The sequence below is a fragment of the Meles meles genome, chromosome 1, assembly GCF_922984935.1.
Source record: "Meles meles chromosome 1, mMelMel3.1 paternal haplotype, whole genome shotgun sequence".
Taxonomy (NCBI): Eukaryota; Metazoa; Chordata; class Mammalia; order Carnivora; family Mustelidae; genus Meles; species Meles meles.
Genome location: NC_060066.1, coordinates 207,592,345 through 207,619,099, shown reverse-complemented (window position 1 = coordinate 207,619,099; position 26,755 = coordinate 207,592,345). Strand labels below are relative to the sequence as shown.

At 43.6% G+C, this 26,755-nt stretch overlaps 1 protein-coding gene across 6 annotated transcripts in view; it reads left to right on the top strand.

The window, feature by feature from the left end:
• Positions 1–26,755, top strand: part of PRDM2 (PR/SET domain 2) — a 163,909-nt gene that overhangs the window by 11,598 nt on the left and 125,556 nt on the right. For 5 of the 6 annotated variants that reach the window (XM_045999671.1, XM_045999712.1, XM_045999681.1 and 2 more), the window contains 3 exons: positions 4,882–4,955; positions 20,631–20,745; positions 22,440–22,543. In XM_045999671.1, the coding sequence (XP_045855627.1) occupies positions 4,947–4,955; positions 20,631–20,745; positions 22,440–22,543 (228 nt within the window). In that variant the 5' untranslated portion in view covers positions 4,882–4,946. Of the gene's footprint in view, positions 1–4,881; positions 4,956–20,630; positions 20,746–22,439; positions 22,544–26,755 lie in introns of those variants that run through there. The other variant, XM_045999689.1, reaches the window with a different exon arrangement.

Genomic DNA, 26,755 nt, shown 5'->3' with positions numbered 1-26,755 from the left:
AAGTTAAGTATGTGTATATATATATTTTTTAAAGATTATTTATTTATTTATTTGACAGACAGAGATCACAAGTAGGCAGAGAGGCAGGCGGAGAGAGCGGAGGAAGCAGGCTCCCTGCTGAGCAGAGAGCCCCATGGGGGGCTCGCTCCCAGGACCCCAGGATCATGACCTGAGCCAAAGGCAGAGGCTTTAACCCACTGAGCCACCCAGGCGCCCCTAAGTATGTGTATATTACTGAAGCCACAGATATGTAAAATCAGGACCGTGCTCTTACTTTTCTAAGAATGTATGCTATATTGGGGCATCTGGGTGGCTCAGTCAGTTAAGTGGCTCCCTTTGGCTTGGGTTTTGGTCTCAGGGTCTTTGGATCCCGCCCCGCATCAGGCTCCTTGCTCAGTGGGGGGCCTGCTTCTCCCTCTCCCACTCTCCCTGCCTGTGCTCTCCTGTTCTCTCTCTGTCAAATAAATAATAAAATCTTAAAAAAAAAAGAATGCTATTATCTAAGTGTAGTAGGTGATAAAAATTCACATGCTCTAAATTTGTATATCTGCCTACTGTATTTTATCTGATAAATATCAGCAAGCTGGAATGGAAGGGATGTGTAGAAATATTCAAGGTGGTTTGGTCAGGTACAGAAATTGAAAAAAGAAACTAAGGCATAAGCCAGGATAGAAGTCTTGGTGATTTTAAGATTTTCAGTATTTGCTATTGGAAAACCAGAGGCACTTAACTGTTTAGCTTTTTTTTTTTTTTTTAAAGTTTGATGGAATTATTAAGTTTCAGTGATAGGTATGGAAAGATTCCTCTCTGCCTCCACACTAATCGGATTGTTAGTTTTGGTTCTCATATGTGATAAAACTTGGACCTTGAGTATATTAGTTAAGTAGGTATGTGAAAACAGTGCTGTTGAGGTCAACACTTAATATGAAAATACGTAAGATTCTAGGCGGCTTTCACAGGGGGTTTGCCCTGCCGGTGGAATCTTTGGGAAGTTCCTTGAGTAACAGCTTTTAGAATAGCGTTGCTGTAAAATACGTGGCGGTATCCCAGTTAGTTACGTGATTATTATAGTTCAGAGGTTCTCAGCTGGGAAGTTATTTGGGTAGGTGTTTGGGTATTTTTGATTTTCAAAGTGATCAGAGGCCGTGCAGGTCTTGACTTTTCAGGGCAGTGCTAGGTGGCCGTAACAGAAGGGACAGACGAGGAGTGGTTGCCCAGTCCAAAATGCAGTGGGCTTCTGTTGAGAGGCACTGCCAGATTCTCAGTTCTTGTGTTTAGCATCCCTTGTTTTTAATATAGTTTAATAAAGGATTTAATTTTTTAAAATAACATCTGAGAAGTCAGTGTTGGATTTGCAGTGCTTTTGACATCGTAAAATATTTTAGATAAATAATTTGACAATGTTGTGAGTCAAGAGAGGGGGAAAAAATGATGTGCTGGAGACTGGTTTTTGGCAGTTGGGATTAGTTAGAAGTGATGGAGAGGAGAGTCCAAGCATGCATGTATGTAGTGAACCATTGACAAAAATAATGTTAAGATCATTTTCTGTGGAAAGAAAGGATGAGTGTGTTCTATTAGAACAAAGAGGGAACAGAGAGTGCAGAAAGTCAGAGAAGTTATTAATTATTTAACAAGTTGAATTATTTGTCGTAACTTTTTATTAAGAAAAAGCGAGATTCACTGAGATAACAGATGAAAAACTAAAATGTTGTAAGTACTTTAATTTTTGAGTTCTTTGGGACTAGAGGCCAGATGCCATGGCATCTCAGTTGTTTGAATTGTGCCTGTGAGCCAGCAACCACAAAAGGGGAGGAAGGAAAGGAGGAAAGTGTTAAGTGAAGGGGAAAAAAGCAATGACAAGCAGATGGGAAGAAGGAGGCAGTATCTCCTTTGATGAAAGAAAATGGCGGCTCCATCCTTTGGTGTTCTTAGCATAAAAGTCTTGGTGTCCTCTCTGACTTCCTCTTTCGTACCTAACATCTATTGTGGCAGCAAATCTTGGGGGCTCTGTGTATAAAGTATATCCAGGATCTGATTACTTCTCCCCTCTCTTCTACTATATGGGCCAAGTTGCCACCATCTCTTGCCTAGTTGGGGGCAATGGCCTCCTGAGAGGTCTGCTTGCCCCCACCCTGCTCCCTTATGGTCTTTTTTAAACCTAAGTCACATCAGGTGTGCCTCCTTGAGCCTCCCAGTGGCTTTCCATCCCTAGATGGAAAAGCTCTAGCTGTTTTGGTGAATAATGCTTACCTTGTAAAACCCATACTTTATCTGTCTCCCCCCGCATCCCTACTTCACCCCCACACCTTTCTGAATCACCTCCTCTACTTTCCCTTTCATTCACTGCGCCCTGTCACCATCCTTGCCCTCCTTCAAACACCCAGACACGCTGCCGAATAGGGTTTCTCACTTCCTTATGATGCTCCTTCCTCAGACCCTCCCTGGCCCACAGCTCTTCTTCTGGCTTTTATGCAGATGTCCCTTTCTTTTCTTTCTTTCTTTCTTTCTTTCTAAAGATTTTATTTATTCACTTGACAGACAGATCACAAGTAGGCAGAGAGGCAGGCAGAGAGAGGGAGGAAGGGAAGCAGGCTCCCTGCCGAGCAGAGAGCCCGATGCGGGGCTTGATCCCAGGACCCTGGGATCATGACCCCAGCTGAAGGCAAAGGCTTTAACCCACTGAGCCACCCAGGTGCCCCGCAGGTGTCCCTTTCTTACTGAGGCCCTCTCTGACCACAGTGTTGGAGTCCCAGGTAGGGAGACAGAGATTGTAGTTCCTGTGTCCCTCTGTCCTTACCACCTCTATTTTTCCCCAAAGCACTTTTGCTACCTGACCTCCTGCCCATTCTACTGATTCGTTTATTGCGGTCTCTCCCCCAAGAGGGCTGGGATTGTTCTGCTCACTGTTGAAAACAGTGGTTGACACATAAGGGGCGGCAGGAGTAAATATTTGGTGAAACGTGGTTAAGAAGCAATGGCAGAAACTTGTTATGAGAGTGGCTGAGTTATCCCGACCACCTTGAACTTGTCTCGTTCGTCGAGGATGCTGGTACTACCTCTGTAAAACCCAGCTGGGCTGATTGACGTGAAGGTGTAGCACGGTGCCCGCTGGTCGTAGAAGACACCTCATAAATGAAAGCTGCGATGATGATACCGATGATTCTTGTGGGAAGAGGAAGACAAGCCGAAGGAAATGGTAAAGCAGCATAGCTTTTCCCAGAGATCTTTCATGACTGTATTTGCATTTTACTGCGGGTTTTTAGTTCTGTTCCTGAGAGAGGACTGACTCCCTGTGGCCAGTGGCAGTAAATCCATCCGTAAAAGCTCAGTAAGAGGCAAGTGAAACCGCTCACATTTCGTTCACTTCTGGGTGCCACGTTGTCCGTCACGGTGGTCCTGGTGGACTGTGTGTGGCATTCAGTAAGCGCCGATGACAGAGGAGGCAGAGGGGCGCTCCTTGGTGTGTGACAGCCAGATTCGCAGTTTAGCTCCGTGACGATTTCAAGTCTCAGAAAAGGCTCGATTCTGCTCAGGAGGAGACGTATACTAAGGAAAGGCATGTTCAGCATATATGAGAGAGATGTTCACTATGAAAATTTAAAGGGATGGACCTCATGGGTTGTTAACCTGCAGTTTTCTGAAATCATATTCTCGGAGTATTTCCTTACTCAGCGTTTATACGGGTCCGCCTAGCACCGAGCTCTCCAGCAAGATGTGAGTTTCATCCGTGCGCCACTTCTGAGTAAAGACTAGTTCAGATGACCAGGTCTTGACTTAAATATAGTGCCTTTGATGGTTAAAGGTGATCAGGTGAGTGTTGTTAAATAGCCCAAGGTGGGAAAAATCCCCCCAAACTGTCCTTATTAATGAACTGGGGTAAAATGTCAAAGCACTGTTTTTTTATGATAGTGGGCAGACCATGTATTCTTCTAAGATGAAGAATGTCATGAAGTCACACGTTCCTTTGTTTTATTAGAATTAGAACATAAAAGCCCTACAATGTGAGTGGAGTCTTGTGCGTGTAGGAAGGAGGGAGAATCCGTTAAAGCAGGTTCACGGAGAAATAGACGTACGCCTGATGGTGTGCGTGCGTATGTGTACCTGCTGGAAGCGTTTAGGACGTCACTGTGGAAAGGCCACTTCAAGTGGTGTGACTTTCACTTGTGAGTGACTTCAGTGACTTCCGGGATGTCCGTGACAGAAAGGACCATTTTCACAGATTGTCATTTAGAAACAAGTATGTCGTATGCATTTATAAGAAATGATTTTGTCTTAACGTTTCAGGGTACTATGAATATACCGAATAAAAATTTTCAAGGGATAACTACGGTTCTTTCCAAACAGCCTTTATTAAAACATTTGCCTTTTACTACAAGGGTTCTGTTTTGTTCTTCAAAGACCAACTCCCCGTGGAAATGTTAGCCAATCTACTTTGCTGCTTCAGGAACTTGAAAAACTAAATAATGTAAAGGGTCTAATTGTGTTTGCATTCAACACAGTATTGATATAAGTGAAAGAAGGACATTTATTTACATTGCATAATAAATTACTCAGCAATGCTTTGTGTTTCTGACTATTGACAGAGCTAATCTGTTTCTTCGTAGGAATGATGCAATTTCACAGCAAAAATTTGATGTCATTCTAACGAGTCTGCTTTTGATTGTAGAGTACAATGAAGGGCTAGTAAAGATTAGTAAGAAATCTATTTTATTGTAGATAATAAATCTGCAAAGTAAGCTCTCAGCATAGATGGAAGTTGAGCCGGCCCGGGGCTGCTTTATGAATAGCCCTTTGAACAAACTCTACAGTTCTGTATGTGGTTTTAAATCACTGTCAATTTGTAGGCAGGTACATATTACGATTGTCTGTTTTTCTTTTTAGGGCTCATGTAATCAAAGAAGTTTCTTTGTTGTGTGTATCTTTTCAGAACACAACAGGAATTGAAAATGAATCAGGTGAGTTTAAAAATAAGAATTTATACAAATACATTACCTAGATGTTAGACCAGTTCTTGATTTTTAAAAGATCAAAACACACACATTCATTTCTCCCAGATTTTCCTTTCTGTTTCTTAGTACCATTAACTAGTTCATCGCTTTCATAGTGTGCATTTGTTCGCGGAGTGGCGTGCACACTGTCGTGGTATGGGTCGGCATTTCTGTGGAACCCTGCGTGGGGGGCTGGTTTTTGGAGACCTTGTGTTTCTGCCTTTCCCCTACCACACTGTAGTGTGAGCTTACTTACTGAGCTTTCATTTTTAATACTTTTTATTTTGTAAATTATCCATTGGCTGAAAAAGGAAGATTGAAATTTATTTAATTTATTTTTAGAAACTGAAACTGATCAAGTGGGAGGCTTAATAAGCATTCTGTCCTTGAAAAACCTGTGGACAGAATAAAAACAAGAAGGCAGATATTAAAATATGAGATGTGTTTTTTATAGGAGGGTGTGGGACTACCTGGGGATTGAACAGTTCTGCTATGGAGATTTCTGCAGCCTCGGGGGTGTTCTGAGAAGTAAAATCAGTTATGTGGACTTAATGTATTCTAGAGGATTCTAAGGATTCTTATTTCCTGGTCTTAATATCATTTCACTTGTAGTTGCAGAAATTCATGGGTGTCAGAAATATTTTTTTATGAGATTGTAATAAACACATTTAAAACATACGAAAGGCAGAACTTAAAAATGTGAAGTCTAATTTGTTGTGCTTAGCTTAAAACTATCAGACTTGAAAACATTTTGTGTCCCCCCTTTTCTGAAAATTTGGACACATTTTTATCATTTACAGGTGCTTCTAACTGGAGTCCCAGTTTTATTAGGGTGGCCACGCTTAGTAAGTTCAGTCCCGTGTTGCATTGAGAGATGTGTGATTTTTGGAATGGATTCTTTTGATTTCTTTTCATTACTTTCCTTTATCAAAAATACGTTTATTTTAATGCAGAGGACCATACATCGTAAAAAATGAATCTGGCGAACACATGGGGCACGTGGTTTCTATTATTTGACAACTTGCAGATTTACTGACATGCTTTTGAAGCCAAATTAGTTTTGAAGTGGTGAGGTGGGGGAGGGGAAAAGCGAACAGTGGATTTTCATAGTCCTTGTTCATCAAAGTTAGGTTCCTATATGTGTCATACGTTTCATTTATCTTTCTATCCGAAGACTGATTCCACGTATCTGTGAACCTGGTCACCCAAAGGAACTTGCTCTTTTCCTGCCGAGAACTGCTCTTAGAAGAGCCTTGGGATTCTGGATGAGAACGACTGTGAAGGCTTCCAGAGTGGAATCCAAATATTGACCTTGCTTTTGGGGCATCACTGTTGGCAGTCAGTTATTTCAGGTGGCTACAAGGTTACCCATAGGCTTAGTCAGGCTTTAATTCTCACACTGTATTCGGCTACTCAGATTTTATTTCTAACGTCTTTTGACCTGTTTTGACACTTCACACTTTCACTTTTTGGTTCCTTTTATATCAAGTGACTTTGTGTTTAGAGAAAGTCCACATGCCGTTCAAAAGAGTTGTAGCCATAACCTTTTCTTTTTTTGGTTCTTTCACAATTTCATTTTGTTTTTGACAAGTTTTAATATCAGATTTGCTGAGGACTGCCTTTGATGCCAAATCCCAAGTATCAGTGGGAAAGTGTCCTCTTATGTTTCTAATGGTTAGCACATTTCTGATTTGGATGTAATTTAAGTGGTCTGGCAGTAATGAAACTTTTATTTGGATTATAAAAATTGTCCACTTTTTATGAGTAAAATTTTCAGCCTCTTTAGTTATCTTTTCCTTATTGGAGGGATTTTACTTGCGTGATGTTTTTATGTCATGGCATAAAATCAACAACTCAGTAATTCTTAAAAATTAAGAATTGTTTCAGGACATTTTACGTTTTTCCCTCTTATATTTATTCTCATTTTCAGCCAGTGAAAATGAGCAATCAGTGCTTCAGAAACTTGAAAGTAACCACACAAAAATTTGGATATTAAAAAAGTTTTAACTTGAACCAGATTGATTTTTTTTTTTAGCTTGCTTATTTAAGCAGTCTCTCTTCCCAGCATGGGCCTCGAACTCATGACCCTGAGATCAAGAGCCGTATGCTCCACTGACTGAACCAGCCAGCCAGGCATCGCTGAACCAGATTGATTTTTAATTAAAATCTTTATGGTGATGTTAGGGTCAGATTATTCTCTCTAGGGGCTAAGCAAGTCCCTAGATGAATTTTAGCAGTTAGCATTCAGGTCTGTCTCTTACAGTGGGTGTGGTCTCGATGATAGTAGCACAGGACCATTCATTCATATGTGTCTGCTGGTGGAGCTTTGGGGACTGAAGGATCTCCAGAGTGAGCAGACCATATTGTGCTCGAACGGGTTCTTTAGAGGAAACAGCAGACGTGGGAATCTCACAGTGTTTTAAGAGCTGACTACTGCCCCAGTGTTCTGAACCGCTCAGTCTCAGACCAGTGTTGTTCCAAGTGGCTCGTGGTGCGATAGCTCCCCAGGCTCTCTCTCCCTCCAGCTCTGGGCTCCGCAGAGCCTCTAGACCCACTTACTCTGTGTGCTTTCCCTTTCAGTTTGCTCTCTACTCAACACTTACCCCTTCTCTTATCTTCCCAGCTTGGAACTCTGCCTGTGCTTTGCCTGTGTTTGTTCCTTCCAGCCGGGTCCAAGCCCTCTGGCAGGCAGGAGGGGAGCTCGTTTCATTCTCTCGCATTTTCTTCTCTCTCCATTGTAAATCACAGATACCCTCTGCCTGCTTCTTCAGCGTCAAGTTTGCAGATGTTCCACTGTTTTCCTCCTTTTCTCCCCCCAGATTTATCTGGGAGATTCCAAACTTTCTAAGAGAATTTTTCATTGAATAAAGAGTTTAGAGTGCTTTACTTTACAGAATATCAAGGGTGAACTATGTTCCCTAATTTGAATATGCTCATGGTAGTTTAAAATCCATACGCTGGAGTTTACTACCGCATCCTGTCTACTGAGGGCTAAAGCAACACGCCAGGCACTCCGTTAAGTATCACGCACCTTGTTTTCTCAGTCACGTAGTCTTTGCGGACATTCTGTGACGTGTAGGTATTATCTCCATTTTATGGGTGAAGGCCTTAAAGCCCAGAGAGGTGGCCATGGCTCGCCCGTGACCGCCCACACAGGAAGTGGTAAGAGCTCTGATTCACACGCTTGCTAGGCCAGAGCTCGGGTTCTTGGCCACCATGCCTTACTGATGCATCAGTCAGGATAAGCCGTGTGATGCTATGCTGAGAGACCCCTCCAGAATCTCGGGGCTTAACACGCCATCCTTTAATTTCTCGTCCTGTGTGGATCCGCTGTGGCGGTGGCTCAAGATCCAGAGATGATGGGGGCTTCGTCTCAGTATACGTCACTTCTACTCGTATTTAATTCATCTGCGGTAGTCATTGGCCACATCTAACTGAAAACAAGGGTGTTAGGGGCTGGCTGGTGGGGAGGGCAGTGGGTCCTGTCAGGTGCCTGGGAGGAGAGGAGAGCTGTGGTATTTTGGGGATAGCATCGGTCATTCTGCCCCAGCTTTACTGAGATATAATTGACGCGGAGCATGGTGTAAGTTTTAGCCCTAATGAAGTAATACAACTGCCTTGATTTCTGGTTTACTGAGTCACGGTTAGGGTTTTTTTTTTTTTTTTTTTTTTAAGAATCTTTGGGTAACTCAAGTTCTTCCTGATACTTGAAACTTTCTGTGAACATAGTAGCTTATGATTGCGGCATCTCTCCATCCTGATCACTGATCTACAGTATTGCCAGCAGCCTGTAGCAAAACTTAGTTTAGCCACTTAGCCTTCTGGACATTTTTTTTTTTCCTTGCCTTCCAGACTTTAAACAAATGTTTTCTACAGTAAAATAACAAAAACAGCCTTTAACCACTGGACGCTGCAGCTGCAGCCCTGACAACTGTGATAAGTCATCCACAGTTGCATATCTTCGCTGTTCTGGATGTTCTTTCTTTGCCTCATTCGTCCTGCACACACTGCCCCCCAGCGTGTTGTGGATTCTGCAGTGAACCAGACAGGCAAGGGCTCGGCTCTGCAGCCTACCTAGTCAGAGAGAGACGGTTGAAAAGCGGAAGATGAGACAATTTCAGGTAGTGGAAAGTGTCATGCAGACAGTGAAACCCTGTAATACGGTAACGAATGATGAATGAAGGCAGGGGGACGCTCTTCGGATTCCATGGTCAGGGAAGGCTGTTCTGGAGAAGGGACTAACAATTAAAACAGACTCAGGTGATCACCAAGAATCAGATATATGAAGATCCAGTGAAAGAAAAAGATCTCAGTATTAATGAGCCAGTAGCGAGTGCAAAGGCCCTGAGGTGGGAGTAAGCTTGCTGGTTCAAGGACACAGAACAGGCTGGGGGCTGGAGCGTGGCAAGCGTCAGGGACTGGGACAAGGTGAAGTTGGGGAGAGGCAGGGGTCAGATTCATAGAACCTTAAGTGCCATAGAAAGAATTTTGTATTTTATTCGAAGTGCAGCAGAAAGCCTCGGGACATTGACATGATCTCTATTCCATTTTTTAGAGCATCACCTATGTCTTTACTGGGCAAGAGGATAGCAATATACTCGTTTACTATAGAGATTAACACCGTATTTGAGGATAGTTTCTTCAGTTGGGCCATTTAATGGGCCTGCCAGCTTTTTGCAAGAGCGTACTTTCTTATGTGATTCAGAACTATTTGACTACTGTTGTTTTCCAGAGGCGATCTGAAGGTTTTCTTGTTCTGTGTCCTCATCCCTTTATTGTTATTACAGTCATAGTCATTCCTTATCCAAACACAATTTAATGCTGTTTCAATGAACTGAAGCTTGTTTCATCCCCTCCCCCATTGTTTGCTCCCAGAATAGTAGCTAAGAGTCTTGTTTGCAAGTTTAAACAAAGAAGCGCAGTTCATAGAATTTAAAGTATTAGCACTCTGCCTCTCGGATGTCGTTTGCCGCTAACAGCAATTAACTGTGGCGATTATCATTAGTCTGCGGCAGAATAATATGCATCTTAGTGTGAATATACTGTGATACATTCTCAGTGCGAAGTGGTGTTCAGTCTGATCTCTTCTGCCAGCCACCGCTGTGGCTCTCCAGTGTTTTCTTTAAGTTGAGTATTTAAGAAACTAGGTACTTTAATTAAATAGATTAAAACAGATATAATCGCTTCTGGTCCTTTTCTGGGTGGAGTATGTAAAAAGACTTACTGGTATGAATTTAAATAAAATCCCAGTAAAACTTGCTTATGTTTATATTTTGAAGAATAAAGACATTTGTGTGTACGGCCTGTCTCAGATGCTGCGTGCAGCCTCATGTCACAGCAGCCAATGCCAGGGGCATGCTACGTGGTGCTGTGTAGCGGAGTTACCTGCCTGGTTCCCTGAGTATCTATCTAAGAGGTGGGGGGGGGTGGTTGTAGGGAGTGGAGCAGGCTGTTGCCATGGCTACCTTGTGCCTGGAGCGGAGCAGATGAGGGAGGAATGAATGGGCAGAGAAGTGTGGGCTCAGCTCCATGGTCGTCCTAAAGATAAGAGTAGACTTTGGGAGATGGGGAAACTGTTGGAGGGTTTTGAGCAGAGGAATGCTCGAGTTGGGTCAGAAAGAAATCTTGAAAGAAAAAAAGGTTTTTTTTCTTGGCATCAGTATTTTTATACTTAATTTTCTGGGACCATTAAAATTTCATTTGAACATGATTTAAAGAGAAGAGTGTAGAAGTCACTTATTTTACTTTATAGATTTTATTTATTTAGTTGAGAGAGAGAGGGAGAGGGAGAGAGAATCGGAAGCAGACTCCATGCGGAGCGCAGAGCCTGATGAGGGGCTTGATTCCACGACTGCAAGATCGTGACCTGAACTGAAGCCAAGAGCTGGATGCTTAACCGACTAAGCCAACTGCGTGCCCCTGTTTTATTTTAAAAACCAACCAGGAGGTATAATTTTTGTGTATTAAAATGTGCTCATTTGAAGTGTATAGGTCTTAAGTTTGATAAGGACCTGTCTATATCCACTGCTCTCAACGATGTAGAATACTTTCACCACCCCAACAGACCCCAGTAGTGCTTTCTTGCTGCTCTGCCCTTAGTATTCCCCGCCCAGGCCCTGCCCCTGGCAAGCACCGATTGGCTTTCTGTCCCTGTAGGTTTGGTTTTCCCTGCATTTCACATGAGTGGAATCATTAGCACTTGCCCTTTTGTGTTTGTCTCCTTTTTTTTTTTTTTTTTAAAGATTTTATTTATTCATTTGACAGAGAGAGATCACAAGTAGATAGAGAGGCAGGCAGAGAGAGAGAGAGAGGGAAGCAGGCTCCCCGCTGAGCAGAGAGCCCGATGTGGGACTCGATCCCAGGACCCCGAGATCATGACCTGAGCCGAAGGCAGCGGCCCAACCCACTGAGCCACCCAGGCGCCCTTTTTTTTTTTTTTTTTAAAGATTTTATTTATTTATTTGACAGAGATCACAAGCAGGCAGAGAGGCAGGCAGGGAGAGAGAGGGGGAAGCAGCTCTCTGCTGAGCAGAGAGTCTGATGCGGGGCTCGATCCCAGGACCCTGGAATCATGACTTGAGCCAAAGGCAGAGGCTTCCACCCACCGAGTCACCCAGGCGCCCCTTTTGGTCTCCTCTTGAGCAGCAGTGTTTTTGAGATCCATCATGCTATTGTCCGTATCGGTAATTTGTTCCTTTCATAGAGGACATTTTTTGGGGGGCATCTGACCGTGTAGATAAATCTTGTATATTTTTTTATTTTCTAGAATTGTATTTCTTTTATTCTTTTCCTTTTTTCTTCTTTTCTTTTTTTTTTTAAAACATTTGTTTATTTATTTGACACAGAGAGAGAAAGCACAAGCAGGGTGAGCAGGAGGCAGAGGGAGAAGGAGAAGCAGGCTCCCCGCGGAGCAGGGAGACCGATGTGGAGCTTGATCCCAGGACCCTGGGATCATGACCTGAGCCAAAGGAGATGCTCCACGACTGAGCCACCCACGCGCCCCTGTAATTGCATTTCTAAAGACTTGATGAAACCTTGGATGGCTTTCTCTCCTTCATTTTAGGTTATCTTCCCCTTTTCTCCTCGTCCTAGATACATATACACAAACACGTGCACACACAAGGTGTAAACAATTGAAACCACTCTTTCTGTTTTAGTATGTTATTAATATAGAATTATATTTTTATAGGTAATTATAAATGCAAACTTGACATTTCAGACCTTTTAAAAAGAGACTTCGAAATAAGATAAATGCTATATGTGAGGGCTTAAACTAACTCAGTTAGTGAATGTGTAGTTTGGAAAATGAACATGTTTAATGATGGTGGCACTTAAATCTCATTTTGAGTCATGTATTCTACCAGATTAAAATAGCAGTTTTTATGAGGTCTAGGGGCCTTGTCTTTCTGAGTGTAAGTATATTCTTTCTGAAGTTTGAAAAAGGACTAGCAGCTTGGATGACATTTCCTTACCCAACTGCGGAAGGAACTGTGGCGAGGAGGGTTATATTTTTGTTCTCTGATGTCAGTGCTTTGTAGAGAAAACGGTTCGAGGAGTGTTTCACTCTTCTGCTCCTTTGCTGTCGGTGATGCACACTCCACCTCCAGTCTTGGCTTGGCCACTCCAGCTGTGTGACCTTGGGCAAGTCACTTGACCCCTTAGCATTTGCTCTCTAACCTGTTACGTAGACCAAGTAGAGGTGCCCACCCCGTGTGGTTGTGGTCAAGAGTAAATGAATTCACAAAAGTAAAGGCCAGTGCCTGGCATGTAGGAAACACTGTGCAGTGTTGTCGCCGCCGCCATCATCATCGTCTTCAGCTAGTAACCAGGTGTGGTTCTGCCCTGTAACATACCTTTCAAGCACTGTTAGTGGGTTAGTTCAGGCCAAGGCATTGCTTGTTTGGACTATCAGAGAAACCCCCTCATTGATTGCTTTGCTGACCATCTTTTTCCCCTTGGGACCATTCTCTATAGGCCTTGAGTTCTGTATTCATACAACATAAACCTGACCATATAGGAAGTCAGAAAAGTGGACAGTTACAAGTTGTTTGGAACATCTTCCTGGATGAACTGGTGTTTGAACTTGACCTAGAAGGATGTAGAAGATACTGACTGCTCAGAAGAATTGAGGGCAAGAAGGATCAGTGGTCTGGGAGCCCCAACAGCTGGAAGCCTGCCTTGTGAAAGACCCCAAGGAGTAGGAGGACCTCCAGAGAGTGGTGCCTGAAGGGACCAGGGAGGAACTTTAAGAGTAAAATCGGGACTTTTCTGTGATTTCTTCCAATAGAATTTTTCCCCCCCTTAAAGCTGTAGCTAGACCAAACACACTCCATGGGACTTGAAAGACCGTGGCTCTGTAGTTTGCTGCCTTGGAGGGAGGTAGTTGGAGATCTGGCCGCTGTCTCAGCAAGTAACAGACTCACTAGGAGGCAGCAGAACTCTCCTTCCGGACAAAGGGAAGGGTTACGTTAGGTTAAGAAGAGCTCTCCGCTGCCTAGTTTACTTTGCCTCTTTTGAGCCTTAAAAAAAGAGTCTAAAACCAGTAGAGTAATGGGTGACTTTTATTTAGAAAGTTTTAAAAAAGAATTCTGAACCAGATGCTTTTTTGAATGATTGATCAGGAAGGCAGAGGGGTTTAGAGAAGTTGATGATAGAAGAGACTGGAAAGCAGAAAACCTTCCCATCACATCACGCCGGTCTCCTGCCCGAAGCCTTCCAGTGGTGTCCCGCTCTGCTCCAGAGGCACTCCAGTGACTGCCCCGGCCTTCAAGCTTTGCAGGTTCTGCTTGCTCCCTCTCCCTGGCTCAGTCTGACCCTGCCACAGTGGTCTCGTTTTGTTTCTGGACGTGCCAGGTTGTCTCCTCAGGATGTTTCCTTGGAATGCTCAGTCCTTAACACGTGGCCATTCTCATCTCTCAAGTCCAAGTGCCTGTGTCTGTGATCTTCTCTAAGATGCCCCTTGCCCCCATCCCCACAGCTACCCTAAGTAGGACAGTGTCCCTTCCTTGTCTGTTTATCACACTCTTTATTTCATGGGTCCCAGTGGGACACCCTGTCAGGCGGGCAGAACCCATCTTGCTTTCCTCAGGTGGCTCCGTGCTGGCTCATGGGGCTCACATTGGACATGGGTAGGATGAGGAGTTTGCTGGGTTATTTCACATTGGAAGGATGGTGGAAACAGGGGGAATTGGGGAAAGGGATAGGATACGGCAGTACCACGAGCTCCCTGGTTGCGTTTGACTGTTGACCTCTCCCCCTTCCTTGAACCTTTTCCCTTGCTTTTCTGACGTCACGTTCTTGGTGTCCCTTCTGCCTCTGTGACATTGCTCCTGGCCTTGTCTTCCATTCTTAGTGGCATCCTGAGGGCTTTGTCCTGGCTTGCGTCTCGTTCTCTGATCTCATCTGCCCTCCTGTTGAGTCTGCCCCTCTTAAAGCCATCTCAGTGCACAGACTTGGTGGTACTTATTTGCGGATACGTGTGTATTGTTTCCAGCAACCACTGCTCAGAGCGAGGCATCCTGGATCAGGCACCAGGTGCGGTGACGAGTGACAGAACCTGCCCCCTGTGTCTGCAGCCTAAACTTGCCCCCGGTGGAGGGGCCATTAAACAAGCCAAGCAGTAAGTGAGGACAAAGTGCAGAGTGCCCTGAGAGGTGGAGAGTGTGCTAATGGAGCCTTGGGGGGAAATCCTGCTGCCTAGGACAGTGGGAACAGACTTCCTTAGGGGAGGGCAGAGGCCTCGGCCATGCCTGGTGGCTCCCTGATGGGTCTGGCCTTGTTGGTCTCAACCAAGCAGGTGCTTCAAGGAAAGGCGAGGAACTCTCTGCTGCTTTCCTTTCCCTTCCCTGTGCAGGAGCTTGAAGGGAGGCACAGACAAGAAGTTGCCTTTAATTGCCTTTGAAGCTACTTACCCCAGTTTATCTTGATATATTTTGCTTGTTCTCTCTTTAGAAACGGTGACACCCTTTCCATGAAAACCCACCCTTGTGCCCGCAGGGAGCAGCCTCTCCAGTCCGAGTTGAGAAGGAAAGGAGGCAGGAGTGTATGTGCGGGCCCGGCCCTCCTTCCTCGCTTTCCTCTGTTCTCTCCATCATATGGTCTCTCAGAATCTCTCTTGTTCTCTGCTTCTCAGGCCCGAGGTGGGGGGCGCCCAAGGAGTGAAGGTGGTGCGTTTAGTGTAGCAGTCCGCCAGCTTTTTGTCTGTTCCGGTTAGAGTGGTGGCTATTTCCCATGTCAGAAACTGAAACACATTTTTTTTTTTAAAGCTTAACTTGGGGCTTGAATTCCGAGATCTCGAGATCACGAGCCCCATGCTCTACCGAGCGAGCCGGCCCCTTGCAACGAAAATGTTAATTGGCAGTGTGGATTTGCAGGAAGTTGCATGTAGTCCTTGGACTCTCACTCAGCCTTACCCAGCGGTGTAACATTTTCCCTTATTACAGGATCAGGACCAGGAAATAGACCTAGTTCAGGAGTTAGACTACAGGCTTTATTTGTAAACCAGAAAATTAAAAAAAAAAACACAAGATCGGAAGCTGCTTATCCCAGCCATCCCACATCCATTAGCTAGTGGAATTGATGACGTCATCACTTGTCATGACCCCTGGAAAACTCCCCTGTTCACACCGGCGATGGAGAGGGCAGGTGACATCTCAGCGTCATTGTAAAAGTAGCCCTGAGCTTGGGCACCCCTGGCAGGTGGCCCTCAATGATTGTGCGAGGCCCCGCTGGTTTAGTGGTTGGAACGTGGGCTCTCGAATCCATCTGGATTTTGTCTTGGCTCCGCTGCTTTAAAACCTTGTAGTTTGGGATCATTACTTGACAGGACACCTCTGGGGCAGAGTATTTGAGAGTCCAGACCCTGATGCCTGACCGCCTGGGTTTGAATCCTGGCTGGGCCTCTTACTAGCTGGGACTGGGGGCAGGTTTCAGTTTCGTCTGGAAAGTGAAAGTACCCGCTCCCGGAGTGGTGCAAAGATGAAAAGCGGTGACTCGCAGAAAGCTTGGCTCAGAGGAAGCAGTGATGTCCTGCTTCTGAGCTGCCCCCACCATCCAGCGTGGGGAGGTCATCCTGGGCCACAGGGAAGATACTCAGTATTAGGGAAAGGAAAAGAGGGCTCGTCTAAAGAGCTCTGTGAAGGCGGGGCCTGGATCAGCTTTATTGATCTTCATATCTTCACGGCGCAGCCCAGAGCCAGCCTGGAGCAGGCTCTCGGGAAGTATTTGTTAGTCCAGTGATAGACTGAAGGAACGAAGGAGAACTGCTCCTGCTATGAACTGGGGAGAGGAGAGGCTACTGACTTTCTTTGGGTTTGAGTTAGGAAGTTGGAGACATTGATTTAATGAGCTTAGTTGATAATAACTGAGTAAGTTACTAAATTAGCTTAAATGTAATGCATCCGATTTAACCTGCATAGCTCAGGATCAGTTAGTTCACTGATACATGTTTGGGGGCTATCCCTCACTAGGCCGTGTTTCCTGTTACATAATAGGAAAGCAGGGAAGTCCTTGTAATGTCCCCTATGCTTACCACAGTGATCAATGTCAGAAACCCTTGACACCGGAACATGCCTTTATTCTGGGGTTCGGCAAGGATGGGGTGCTGGGTTGCTGTTGGCCACCCCAGAGGAAGGAGCAGCCAAGGTTTCCAGTTTGGCCTCCACGTTTGCAGTTTGGCCTCTGGTTGGTCGTCGTCTTCTCCTAGTCTGTGCAGTGCAGCAGGTGATTTCATTTTTCCTAACGTACTCCCCCTGCCTGGCTCTCCCACCTCGGCTCCAGCTGCTTTCCCCTTACCTTCTCTGCTCCAGACACATTGGGCTTTTTGCCTGTCTGTTCTCTGAGCATGCAAAGCTTGCTGATTGCCTTTCTGGGTGTGTTTGCCCCCCATCTCTCATACGATGCCCTTGCCACTTCCAGAGAAGCTGCTTCTTGAAGCGCTCTGTCTAAAATAGCACGCTCTCCATCTCTGGCCCTGTATCCCCTTCTTGTGCTTGGTTTTTCTTCAGACCACCAAGAAGTTCCAGAAGTTCCTTGCTTGATTTTGTCTTCCTCACCAGAGCGACACATTGTTAAGGCAAATGAGATGTTGTTTTTTTTTTTTTTTTTAAGAATTTATTTATTTATTTGACAGACAGAGATCACAAGTAGGCAGAGAGGCAGGCAGAGAGAGAGGAGGAAGCAGGCTCCCCACCAGGCAGAGAGCCCAATGTGGGGCTCGATCCCAGAACCCTGGGATCATGACCTGAGCCGAAGGCAGAGGCTTTAACCCACTGAGACACCCAGGCGCCCCAAGGCAAATGAGATGTTTAAAACATTGCCTGGCTCATTGAAGAGACTCAGACATTGAGTAGATGATGCGGTTTCTTTTAGAAAAAAATTAATCTGGGAAACATTCCCAGGATCAAGTTGTGATCTTTAGTGTAAGAACCAAGATGACCTTGTTTAGAGTGTAATATTATATCTAATGCTATAAGGATATTCATATGTATGTATATGTATGTGTGTGTAAATGAGATGCCGTTTATAAAAGTGTGTGGAGGAGAGAAATTTTCTTTTAAATATTCTTTTGTTTCAAAGGTTTACTTGTAAATTGACTGCTTGGAATTGAGAGCATATATCACATTTTCTAAAAAAGAATTATTTTATTGACCTAGAAATATACCTACCTCAAATTCAAGAAATTCAGGCGAACATGGAAAAAATGCTTTCTGATTGATGACTCTCCTATTTTATTTATTTCTAGCGCTCCTTTTTCTAAAAAACGGTTAAGTCCATTTACAGGAATTATTTATTCATTCAAGTATTTAAGCGACAACAAACATGTCATGTGTACTGCTCAGCCCCGGGAATGCAACATTGAATAAGATAGACACCATCTGTCTTCATTGTGGTTTATCAGGGGAGGTACATTAAACACATAATTATACAAATAATTACTTAAAATTGTGGTAAGAGCTAGGAAGGAAAAACAAGGAAAAGGAGAGGCAATTTCCAGCCATAGGCACTGCAGCTGGAAAGGAGAGAAGAAGTTCTTAGAGCTGGCCAGCGTTGACTTGGTGTCCTTGAATTTTAGTTGAGTCTTGTGCAAAGGACACTAAAATAAACAGAAAAGAAGCTTTCCTCTACTAGTTAAATGAGCCCAAATTTAAAAACATGGGTTCACTGAAAGCAGATAAAGAGATTCACAGGAATTTGTCTTATGTTTCTTCCAGTGGCCGCCCTGCTGAGGTCTTTTATATTCATAGGCGTGTCAGAAATGTAAACATACGTGGTCTCCATATTATACTCGAGTTACAGATTTCCTGTGGGAATGACCAATGGGGAAGAGCCATCTCCTGTGGACACTTCCATGAAAGATTGGAGGTTTTAGGGCACAAGTTCTCAGATTTTTTTTCCAGCAGAATCTTTTTTCTTTTCTTTCTTTTTTTTTTCTTCTAGTTTTATGGAGGTATAACTGACAAATTATTAGATATTTAAAGTGTATGTCATGGTATTTTGATATATGTATCCATCTAGTTAATTAACATGTTCATAATCTCTCGTATTTATTTGTCTTTGGGGAGAACATTTAAGTCCTACTCTCTTAACAAATTTCAGTTCTATAATACAGTGCTATCAACTGTAGTTAACCATGTTTTACATTAGATCTTTAGACCGTATCAAAGGAATCTTAACTGGAAATGGCACGGTGGATTTGAACTTGGGCTCAGGGTCAGACAGGCAGAGGTTCAGATCCTGGCCTTGAGGAATTTAGACAACTTCCCTAAGCTTCAGTTTCTTCCATTGTGTGGGCTGGGGGGTAGGTGAGGGTTGGGGAGAAGCTGGGGGAGGGGGCTGCAGTGACAGTCGCTGCCCCTTGAGCTGTTTGGAGTAAATGCCATCATGCGTGAAGACTGTTAGTACAGTGCCTTGCACGGAGGCCCGGAGGAGTTACTCAGGAAACATCAGCTTGTTAGTATTATTGTCATAGTGCCTAGGAGGATCGGTTAGAGTAGCTGACACACTGACTTTTCAGGGCTCTCAGGGAAGTTAAATGGTGTCAAATCCTTTTAAATCTTAGGCTAGGGACCCATCTGAGGAAGGAGAGGAAAACTCTCTCACATTGCTTTTTAATATTGGCTAAGTTCTTCTTAATGTTGCTTAATTTATTAGTGCTAAAAATAATTGTTTTGTTTTTTGTTTGTTTCCAAAATAACCGTTTATAGATCAAAATTTGAAAAACGGGGGTACTATATTTAGAAGTGAGAAATTTGTGTGTTAAATTTATTCACATTTTAGCTAATTAAAAATACCATAAGACCCATTTTCTGGGGCAGTTTTGATATTCCCATGTTGTGGAAGGCATTTAACTTGTGCTTGGTGATACTGTCGGGACCAAGCCGTGGCCAGCAGGATCAAAGCATTTGCGCTTCTGAAGGGTCTGTACTGCCGGCGTTGCTCTTCTGGAGAAATGGATCTCAGTCTGTAGATGCCCACTTGCGTGCATTCCAACTCAGAGCAGACCAGAGAGACCACCTTCATAATGAGTTGCTCATTGCCCTGGGATTTGTTTCTCTTGAAGCAGCTTGATACTTTAAAGAAAAAAAAAAATCGAAATGTTGGGAGTACACACATTTGGATGATATTCCCATCTTTGCACAAAATATGCTTAAAAGCTATAAAAGCTTCACTGTGGGGAAGATTAACCTCTTTAGGTCGGAGTTTGCTTTTTGCCTACTTTGATTTCTTTGAAAGTCCTTTAGAAATGATTGCCTTGCGGTGAAATACACCTAGACCGTAGAACCCTACATTCTTAGTGGTGGTGTGATCAGTTCTTGGAATATATGGGATAACAGTGAAAAGGCACTTGATTTTCCTTTGGCTGAATGTTATTTTTGTAGTAGCGGTCATGTTTTACCAGTTGGCTCAGATTTCCCCTTTCTGTTCCCTTTTATTCATACCTAATAGTAATCTTATTTCTTGAGATTAAAGTGAAAACTGGGTGGTAATGTATAAAATTCCATTTCTTAAGACTGTGATATTCTGGCTTCTTTGTTAATTAGTGACTTGATAGAAGTGGTAAATTACAGTTTTTCTAGAAAGGTCACATTTCCATTGAGGACCCAGAAAAAGTTGCAGTGTTCTGGATGGAATTTTGAAGGCTCCCTGAAAGCGGGTGTTGTTGTTCCCAGAGGGATGAAAGCATAGATGGGGGGCGGGGGCAGCTGGCAGGCAGGTCCTTCACGATGTGTGCCGAAAGTATTAAGTAGGGAGTATTGATTTTTATTTTTTAAATGTCCTAAAATGCTGATGGTAGCCTTTGACTTCAAAGTAAGCTTAAGCTGTATTTTACTTCCAGATTCTGTGGGAGTGTAAAATAGTATGGTGCCAGATATTTACATGTTTGAAAATGACTGCAGGTGGCTGGAACGAAGTAGTTTGACACAGATGTGCTTGAAGGTGGTAGTTGTTTCCTTCAGAGATGCAGGAGCCACCATCACGGTAGCTCCTGAGATCCTCCGCAGCTCTGTCCTCTTGGTCTGGCTTGCCAGCCTCAGGTGTCAGTTACATTTTTGCATATTTGCTTATTGGACCAGAAAAGAAAGGAAACACTAACCGGGTCTGCTTCCCTCTGCTCTGATCCTTCTGTTTCTTGACTTGCAGAACAGTGAGCCTGTTGCAGTTGCTGAGAGCCTGGCCGAGGTACCTGAACACGTGCTCCGAGGACTTCCGGAGGAAGTGAGGCTTTTCCCATCTGCTGTGGACAGGACTCGGATTGGTGAGGACCGGGGTCCTGGCAGGAGACGGGGAGGGGAAGGGAGGGCCGCCTGTATCCAGGCATCTTTTGGGAGCGTGTAAGGTAAAAGGTCATCATCAAAGTGACAGATTTACACTTAGACTTAGAAGATCATATGGAATTTCTGCACTTTCCAGTCAAGAATCCAGGGTGCACAGAGATTATAAAACTAAACCAGAAATATCCACACGCCTGCCCTCCGTCCTTTGTGACTTCGCCTGAGTGTTCCCTCCCACTGTCTCCTCGGGCTCTTCTTCCTACTGAGTGTGCTGGTCCCTCCTTTCTGATTTCACTGGGACTTGAGTGTGAGCGCGCTCTTAGATTTAATTTCATTGTTTCGCATTGGTTTTCCCATGTGCCCCGTTCGTTGATTGCGAGTGCCTTCGTTTCTTTCCTCTTTCTGTCTCTAGTACCTGACACATTTTGGACCTTAGTAGTACTTGAATGAATGATGACCTGAGTGGATCCGAATGCTTCTGGCTGGAATTTCTCATTGAATACAAACCCAGCTTTTACATATTCGGTGTTGTTTTTGTGCCCTGATCTTTAGACAGAAGGCTAATAAGGAAGCAAATTATAAAAATTTAGTCAAAGTATAGTTTTGGAATATATCATGTTTGTATCCCTTTTTGTTTTTTTAAGGTGTATTTCTGAGATTCCTGTTTATGTGGATGTGTGTGTGAATAAAGCATTAAAATGCTTTTCCTAATTCTCATTGGAGAATTTTTCAGTAAATTAGTTGAGCAGTTATATTGTATCATTCACATGAAGGTGGTTGACTGTTCGCTCCACTAATTGATTGTTAGCTTGGTTAGAAATTGGATTCAGAGACCTGCAGAAGAGGGAAATTTGAACGTCCTAGCTGGACAGGACTGGCTCAGCCTCCACCTTCCTTCAGTGCGTCTTCTGAGAGCAGGAAATGAGGGAGCGTGTCCAAAGGGCTCTTGTCAGTGAGCATCACCTCTGGGTGCTGGTTCCCTTGACTCCAGGCCTGTCTCTTGCCGTTTGGCCCGCTGCTGCTTCAGCTCCTCCGCCTGCCTTCCGGTCAGTGCCCAGAACCCGGGAGCAGCCGAGGAGGACGGCGGGACAGCAGCAGGAGTAGCTCTGGGCTGTTGGAAGCCCTGCGGAGTGCATTGTTAGAGCAGCTTAGGTTTCAGGAGACTTAGCTGAAGGGGAGAGGGTGTTCCACTCTGAGCAAACAAACTTCAAAAATACCGTTCATAAATCGGCATTTCCAAGCCTTTATAAAAGCAACTCATGTTCATCGGAGACCATTTGAAAGCTGTAGAAAAGTAGAAAGAGGAGTTTTGAATTATTTCTGGTTTCACTCCTTTCTCATCTTTGTAGTTGTGACTGTGCTGTTCTCCTGGGATTTGTGATTGTACCATCTGGGTAATTTTACATGTGAAAAATAGAAACAAATATAAACCATTTCTTTCCTACTGATAAAACAATGTAGGTTCTTTACAGACTATTTGGGAACTACAGAAGAATATAAAGAAGAAAAATAAAAATCTTTGTGGAAGACTTGATTTCATTTGACTTGACTTGCTCTCCGTTGACCTGACATTATCTTGCTAGCCTTTTAACTATTTTGTGAAACAGAATTGACTCTAATGCTTCAATCTTTAAAATAACTACCATAACATCATAAAAATATTGCTTTTATTTTCCAGGTGTCTGGGCCACTAAGCCAATTTTAAAAGGCAAAAAGTTTGGGCCATTTGTTGGTGATAAGAAAAAAAGATCTCAGGTTAAGAATAATGTGTACATGTGGGAGGTAAGAATTCTGGCTCTTTATCAGTGTTCTGTACATTTTTTGAGAAATCATTTTATTCTCTAAGGATTTGACATTGTGAAATTAAAAGTCATCTTAATATGTGCTTTAAAATCAAGAGTATGTATTTTTCACTACACTTGATCTTAACCAAAAGGCTGAGAAGCGAAGAATATATATTTTTTGGAAGATTTATTTATTTTAGGGAGAGAGCCTATGGGGGGGGCGGGGAGGGGAGGTGCGGGATGGGAGGGAGAAGGGACCCAGACTCCCTGCTGATCTGGGAGCTGACCTGGGGCTTGATCCCACAACCCCGGAGATCATGACGGGAGCCAAAACCAAGAGCTGGGTGCTCCACTGACTGAGTCACCCAGGGGCCCCTCAAGAATGTTTTTATTAAAGAGAAAATGTGTTTCTTTGGACGCAGCTGCTGTTGACATTTGTCTTTTGAAGTACTTGGCTGTCCTCAACAATAAATGTCAGATCTAGTTTTGAATATTACCTTGTTCAGGGTGTTCCACTGAGGGCTGAGACTTTGGTCTGTCACTTTGCAGGCTTGCAGACAGACACCGTAAAAGGCACTCCAGGGTGGCCACAAATAAAACACCGCTAGGGGGGCGCCTGGGTGGCTCAGTGGGTTAAGCCTCTGCCTTCGGCTCAGGTCATGATCTCAGGGTCCTGGGATCGAGTCCCGCATCAGGCTCTCTGCTCAGCGGGGAGCCTGCTTCCTCCTCTCTCTGCCTGCCTCTCTGCCTACTTGTGATCTCTCTCTGTCAAATAAATAAATAAATTCTTTAAAAAAAAAAACAAAAACACCGCTAGGGTCTTCTCTGTGTTTTAGGAAATAATCTCTGTGTTGCTGGAATATTCTGAGCTGGATATATTTAGCACGTGGCGCATTTATATTTAGTGCTTTGGACTCCTCAGAAGACTTTCAGTTTTGTTGATTTCACGTTCTGGCGAGGATGCTGGAGGGGCGCGGCGCATTAGCGTGTTCCTTACCGAGCTGAAGCTGTCAGGAGCAGAGGTGCCCTGCTCCTCCCGTGTTCAGTGCTACTCGTGCAGAGCCAGAACCCTTGTCTCCTGCCTGGCAGCGAGACGTTGGCTTCAGATCTTCTTTTAGCTTTGTGACTTTCTGGGTACTTAACCTCTGGGCCCCAAACCCTCAATTTAAAGATGGGGTTAATAAAAAATACCTAAGATAGCCAGGAAGATAAAGCCGGTTCTAGCTATTTCCTAGAGCGCTGTGTGCAAGTTCAGCATTTACGTGCAATTTAGTTGAGATCAGGTGCTCTGGGGAAGCTGCTCCTGTTCTGATAGGATCTCGGCTGGTGTGGTTCCTTTTCAAAACAAGGGAAGTTTTTTGGCGATTAGAAAAGCATTTCTATCAGATGGTCTCGAATTGACTCACATCTCTTTCACACATAAACATGCACAGGCCTAGAAATAAAATCTGCCCAGGAAATGTCTGGATACTTTCCATCGAGAAGTTCTGTGACATTTGTACATCTGAGGTATGCTGCTGTTGTGTTCAGTGTGACCAGCAGTGTTTCTTAACTTGCAGATTTCCCGCAGTTTCTTCCAGTGATTTTGAGTTTGTTTGTTGTGAGTTCCTTACAGTAAATCTGATGACAGTTAACGCCCGGAGGCCTTAGGAAATAAGGATTTAGCATCAGAATAATCACATTCTGCTGTTTCACTATTTCCGAGGTAGAAGAATGCTGTATTTGTAGAAGAACCGCCCAGCCAAAAAATGATACTAATTACTCAAGATTACGCCTGAATTGTTAAAAATGTCTTGACCACAAAATTATGCCCCCAAGTAAACGACATTTTTAATTTTAGAAATTTCCCAAGGGAACTGACAAATGTGTTCCCCCAGGTAACTGCCAGTCTTAGTGAGGTTAATGTCTGGAAACCAGGAAATGCATTGCTTAGTTCTGTGTGTATAATGCTAAGCTTAAACAAATGTCATGAATATTAACATTACCCTAAGTTTATTGTCTCTGTTTTACCCAACTTAACGATTGGGAGATTTGGGGCATAGTATGTAAATGATTAATACTACGCTTTGTAGATTAAGCTTCATTTGTATTGACATTCGTGTGTAGTATGAGTTCATACTCAGCTTGGTGAACATTGTAATTTAGAGCCATGACCTATTAGGGGTGGGATTTCTACTTATAAATGCGTTAATACTGCCTTGTTAACTTAAGGTACTCTGTTTGTTATACTGTAGTTGGCGAATCCTACGACATGGCCAGTTCTTGTTAGTTTTAAAGATTAGTTCTTGTCATGGCTGACTCATCCTTCTTAAAGTTAAAAAACAACTGGATGTCATTCAGGTAGTTTGGACTACAGGGTATGTATTCCATACAGAAACCTGTAAGCCTTCTGTTCTGTTAAAGTAGAAGTAGATAGGATCTGACATGTATGTAGAGGTATGTGTTAGGCAAAGTATAGAAAGCATCAGTTAGAATGTACATATTTCTTCTAGAGAAAAAGAAACGCCAAGTAAAATTTAGTATATCCCCATTAATTTATTCCAACCTTGGTCTTAGCCTCAGACTTGCATCAGAATGCCTCTTATTAACGTAACAAGAACTGCTTATCATTAAAATCTCATCTTGGCATTTGTTCTTCCATTAAAGCCCCTTTAAAACCGGCTTATCTTTTAGCAGCCTGGTCTCTTGCCCCAGCTAGAACTCCATTTTCAAGCTAATCTAAGGCAAAGTGTTAAATTGCTTTTCTTGAGCCCTTGATTATCTAACACAGTCTTAAGTCCTCTAAGCTTTCACTGAAAACATTCTATTAACTCAGAAACAACAGAAGAGAGACAAGTATCCTCAGGGTGAATGCGCAAAACAGTCAGATTCTCCGAAGAGGAGAGCATTCTTTGAGCAGTTTCTGGGGAGGAACTGCTTGCTAGCCAGGGTGGCTGCTGTGAGTGCCCCCGCACACGGAGCCATCTGCAGTATTCTAACCACTTCTGACAAAAGCCTTTCAGATTCACTTCATGGGTCTCAGTTCGCTTCCCAGGAGATGAACTTCTGGGTGGTTTGCCCATGAATTGTTCTAGTAAGTTTTTTTTTTTTTTTTTTAATAGACTTTATTTTTTAGAGCAGTTTTAGGTTCAGGGCAAAACTGAGCAGAAAGTACAGAGAATTCGCCACACCACAGTCTCCCCCGCTACGGCAGCAGACTGGTGCCTCTGATAGTCATTCGATGGACCCGTACTCATGCCCCGTAGTCACTGAAGATTCCTCGTTTCCATTACGGTTCCTTCTTGGTGTACATTCCAATAAGTCTTTTTTAAATTATAAATGTAATACATGCTCATTGTAGAGTAATGTAAATAATACCGTACGCTATAAACAAGAAAGTAAAAATCATCTGTGAACATTTTAGTGAACATTCTTCTAAGTCTCTGCTCCTCTGTTTTTCTTCTGTCTGTCCCCTACACTGGTGGGTACACCCACACCATATATAGACACTGCACGCCATTGAGATCAAACAGCTCATGTGGCTTTGTGACGGGCTTTTCTCTTTCGGTATGTAGTGGACACATCCATGTCAGATCGTTTCATCTCTGTCATTATTTCTTACGGCCCCCTAGAATTCCACTGCATTCCTTCCACTGTTGGACCTGTTGAACCTTTAAATAGTTCTAGTCTTTTCATGATATTACCAGTTGTTCTGAGTATGAAACTCACTGCTTTATACATGGCTCCTCACTTGTTTGGTTATCTTCTTAAGATAAATTTCTGGAAGTCTAATTCTTAAGTCCAAAGTTATGTACATTTTCATCTCTGGTGTATTTTGCTAATAGACCTCCAGAAGGATTCCACTAATTTACATAACCACCCAAAGTACATATTTTTCGCTAGCTTTTGAAAACCTAGTATTGTTAATCTTTTTTATAGTGTTCCCTCCCCCGTCCTGCCCCCAGCCTCATTCTTACAAATGAAAACTGATAGTTTTTTTTTTTTTTTAAGATTTTGTTTATTGATTTGATAGAGAGAGGTCAAGAGAGTAAGCACAAGCAGGGAGAACAGGCAGAGGGAGAAGCAGGCACCCTGCTGAGCAGGGAGCCCAATGTAGGACTCCATCCCAGGACCCTGGGATCATAACCTGAGCCAAAGGCAGGTGCTTAACCAACTGAGCCACCCACGTGTCCCGAAAACTGGTAGCTCCCTGGTTCTATTTGCATGACAT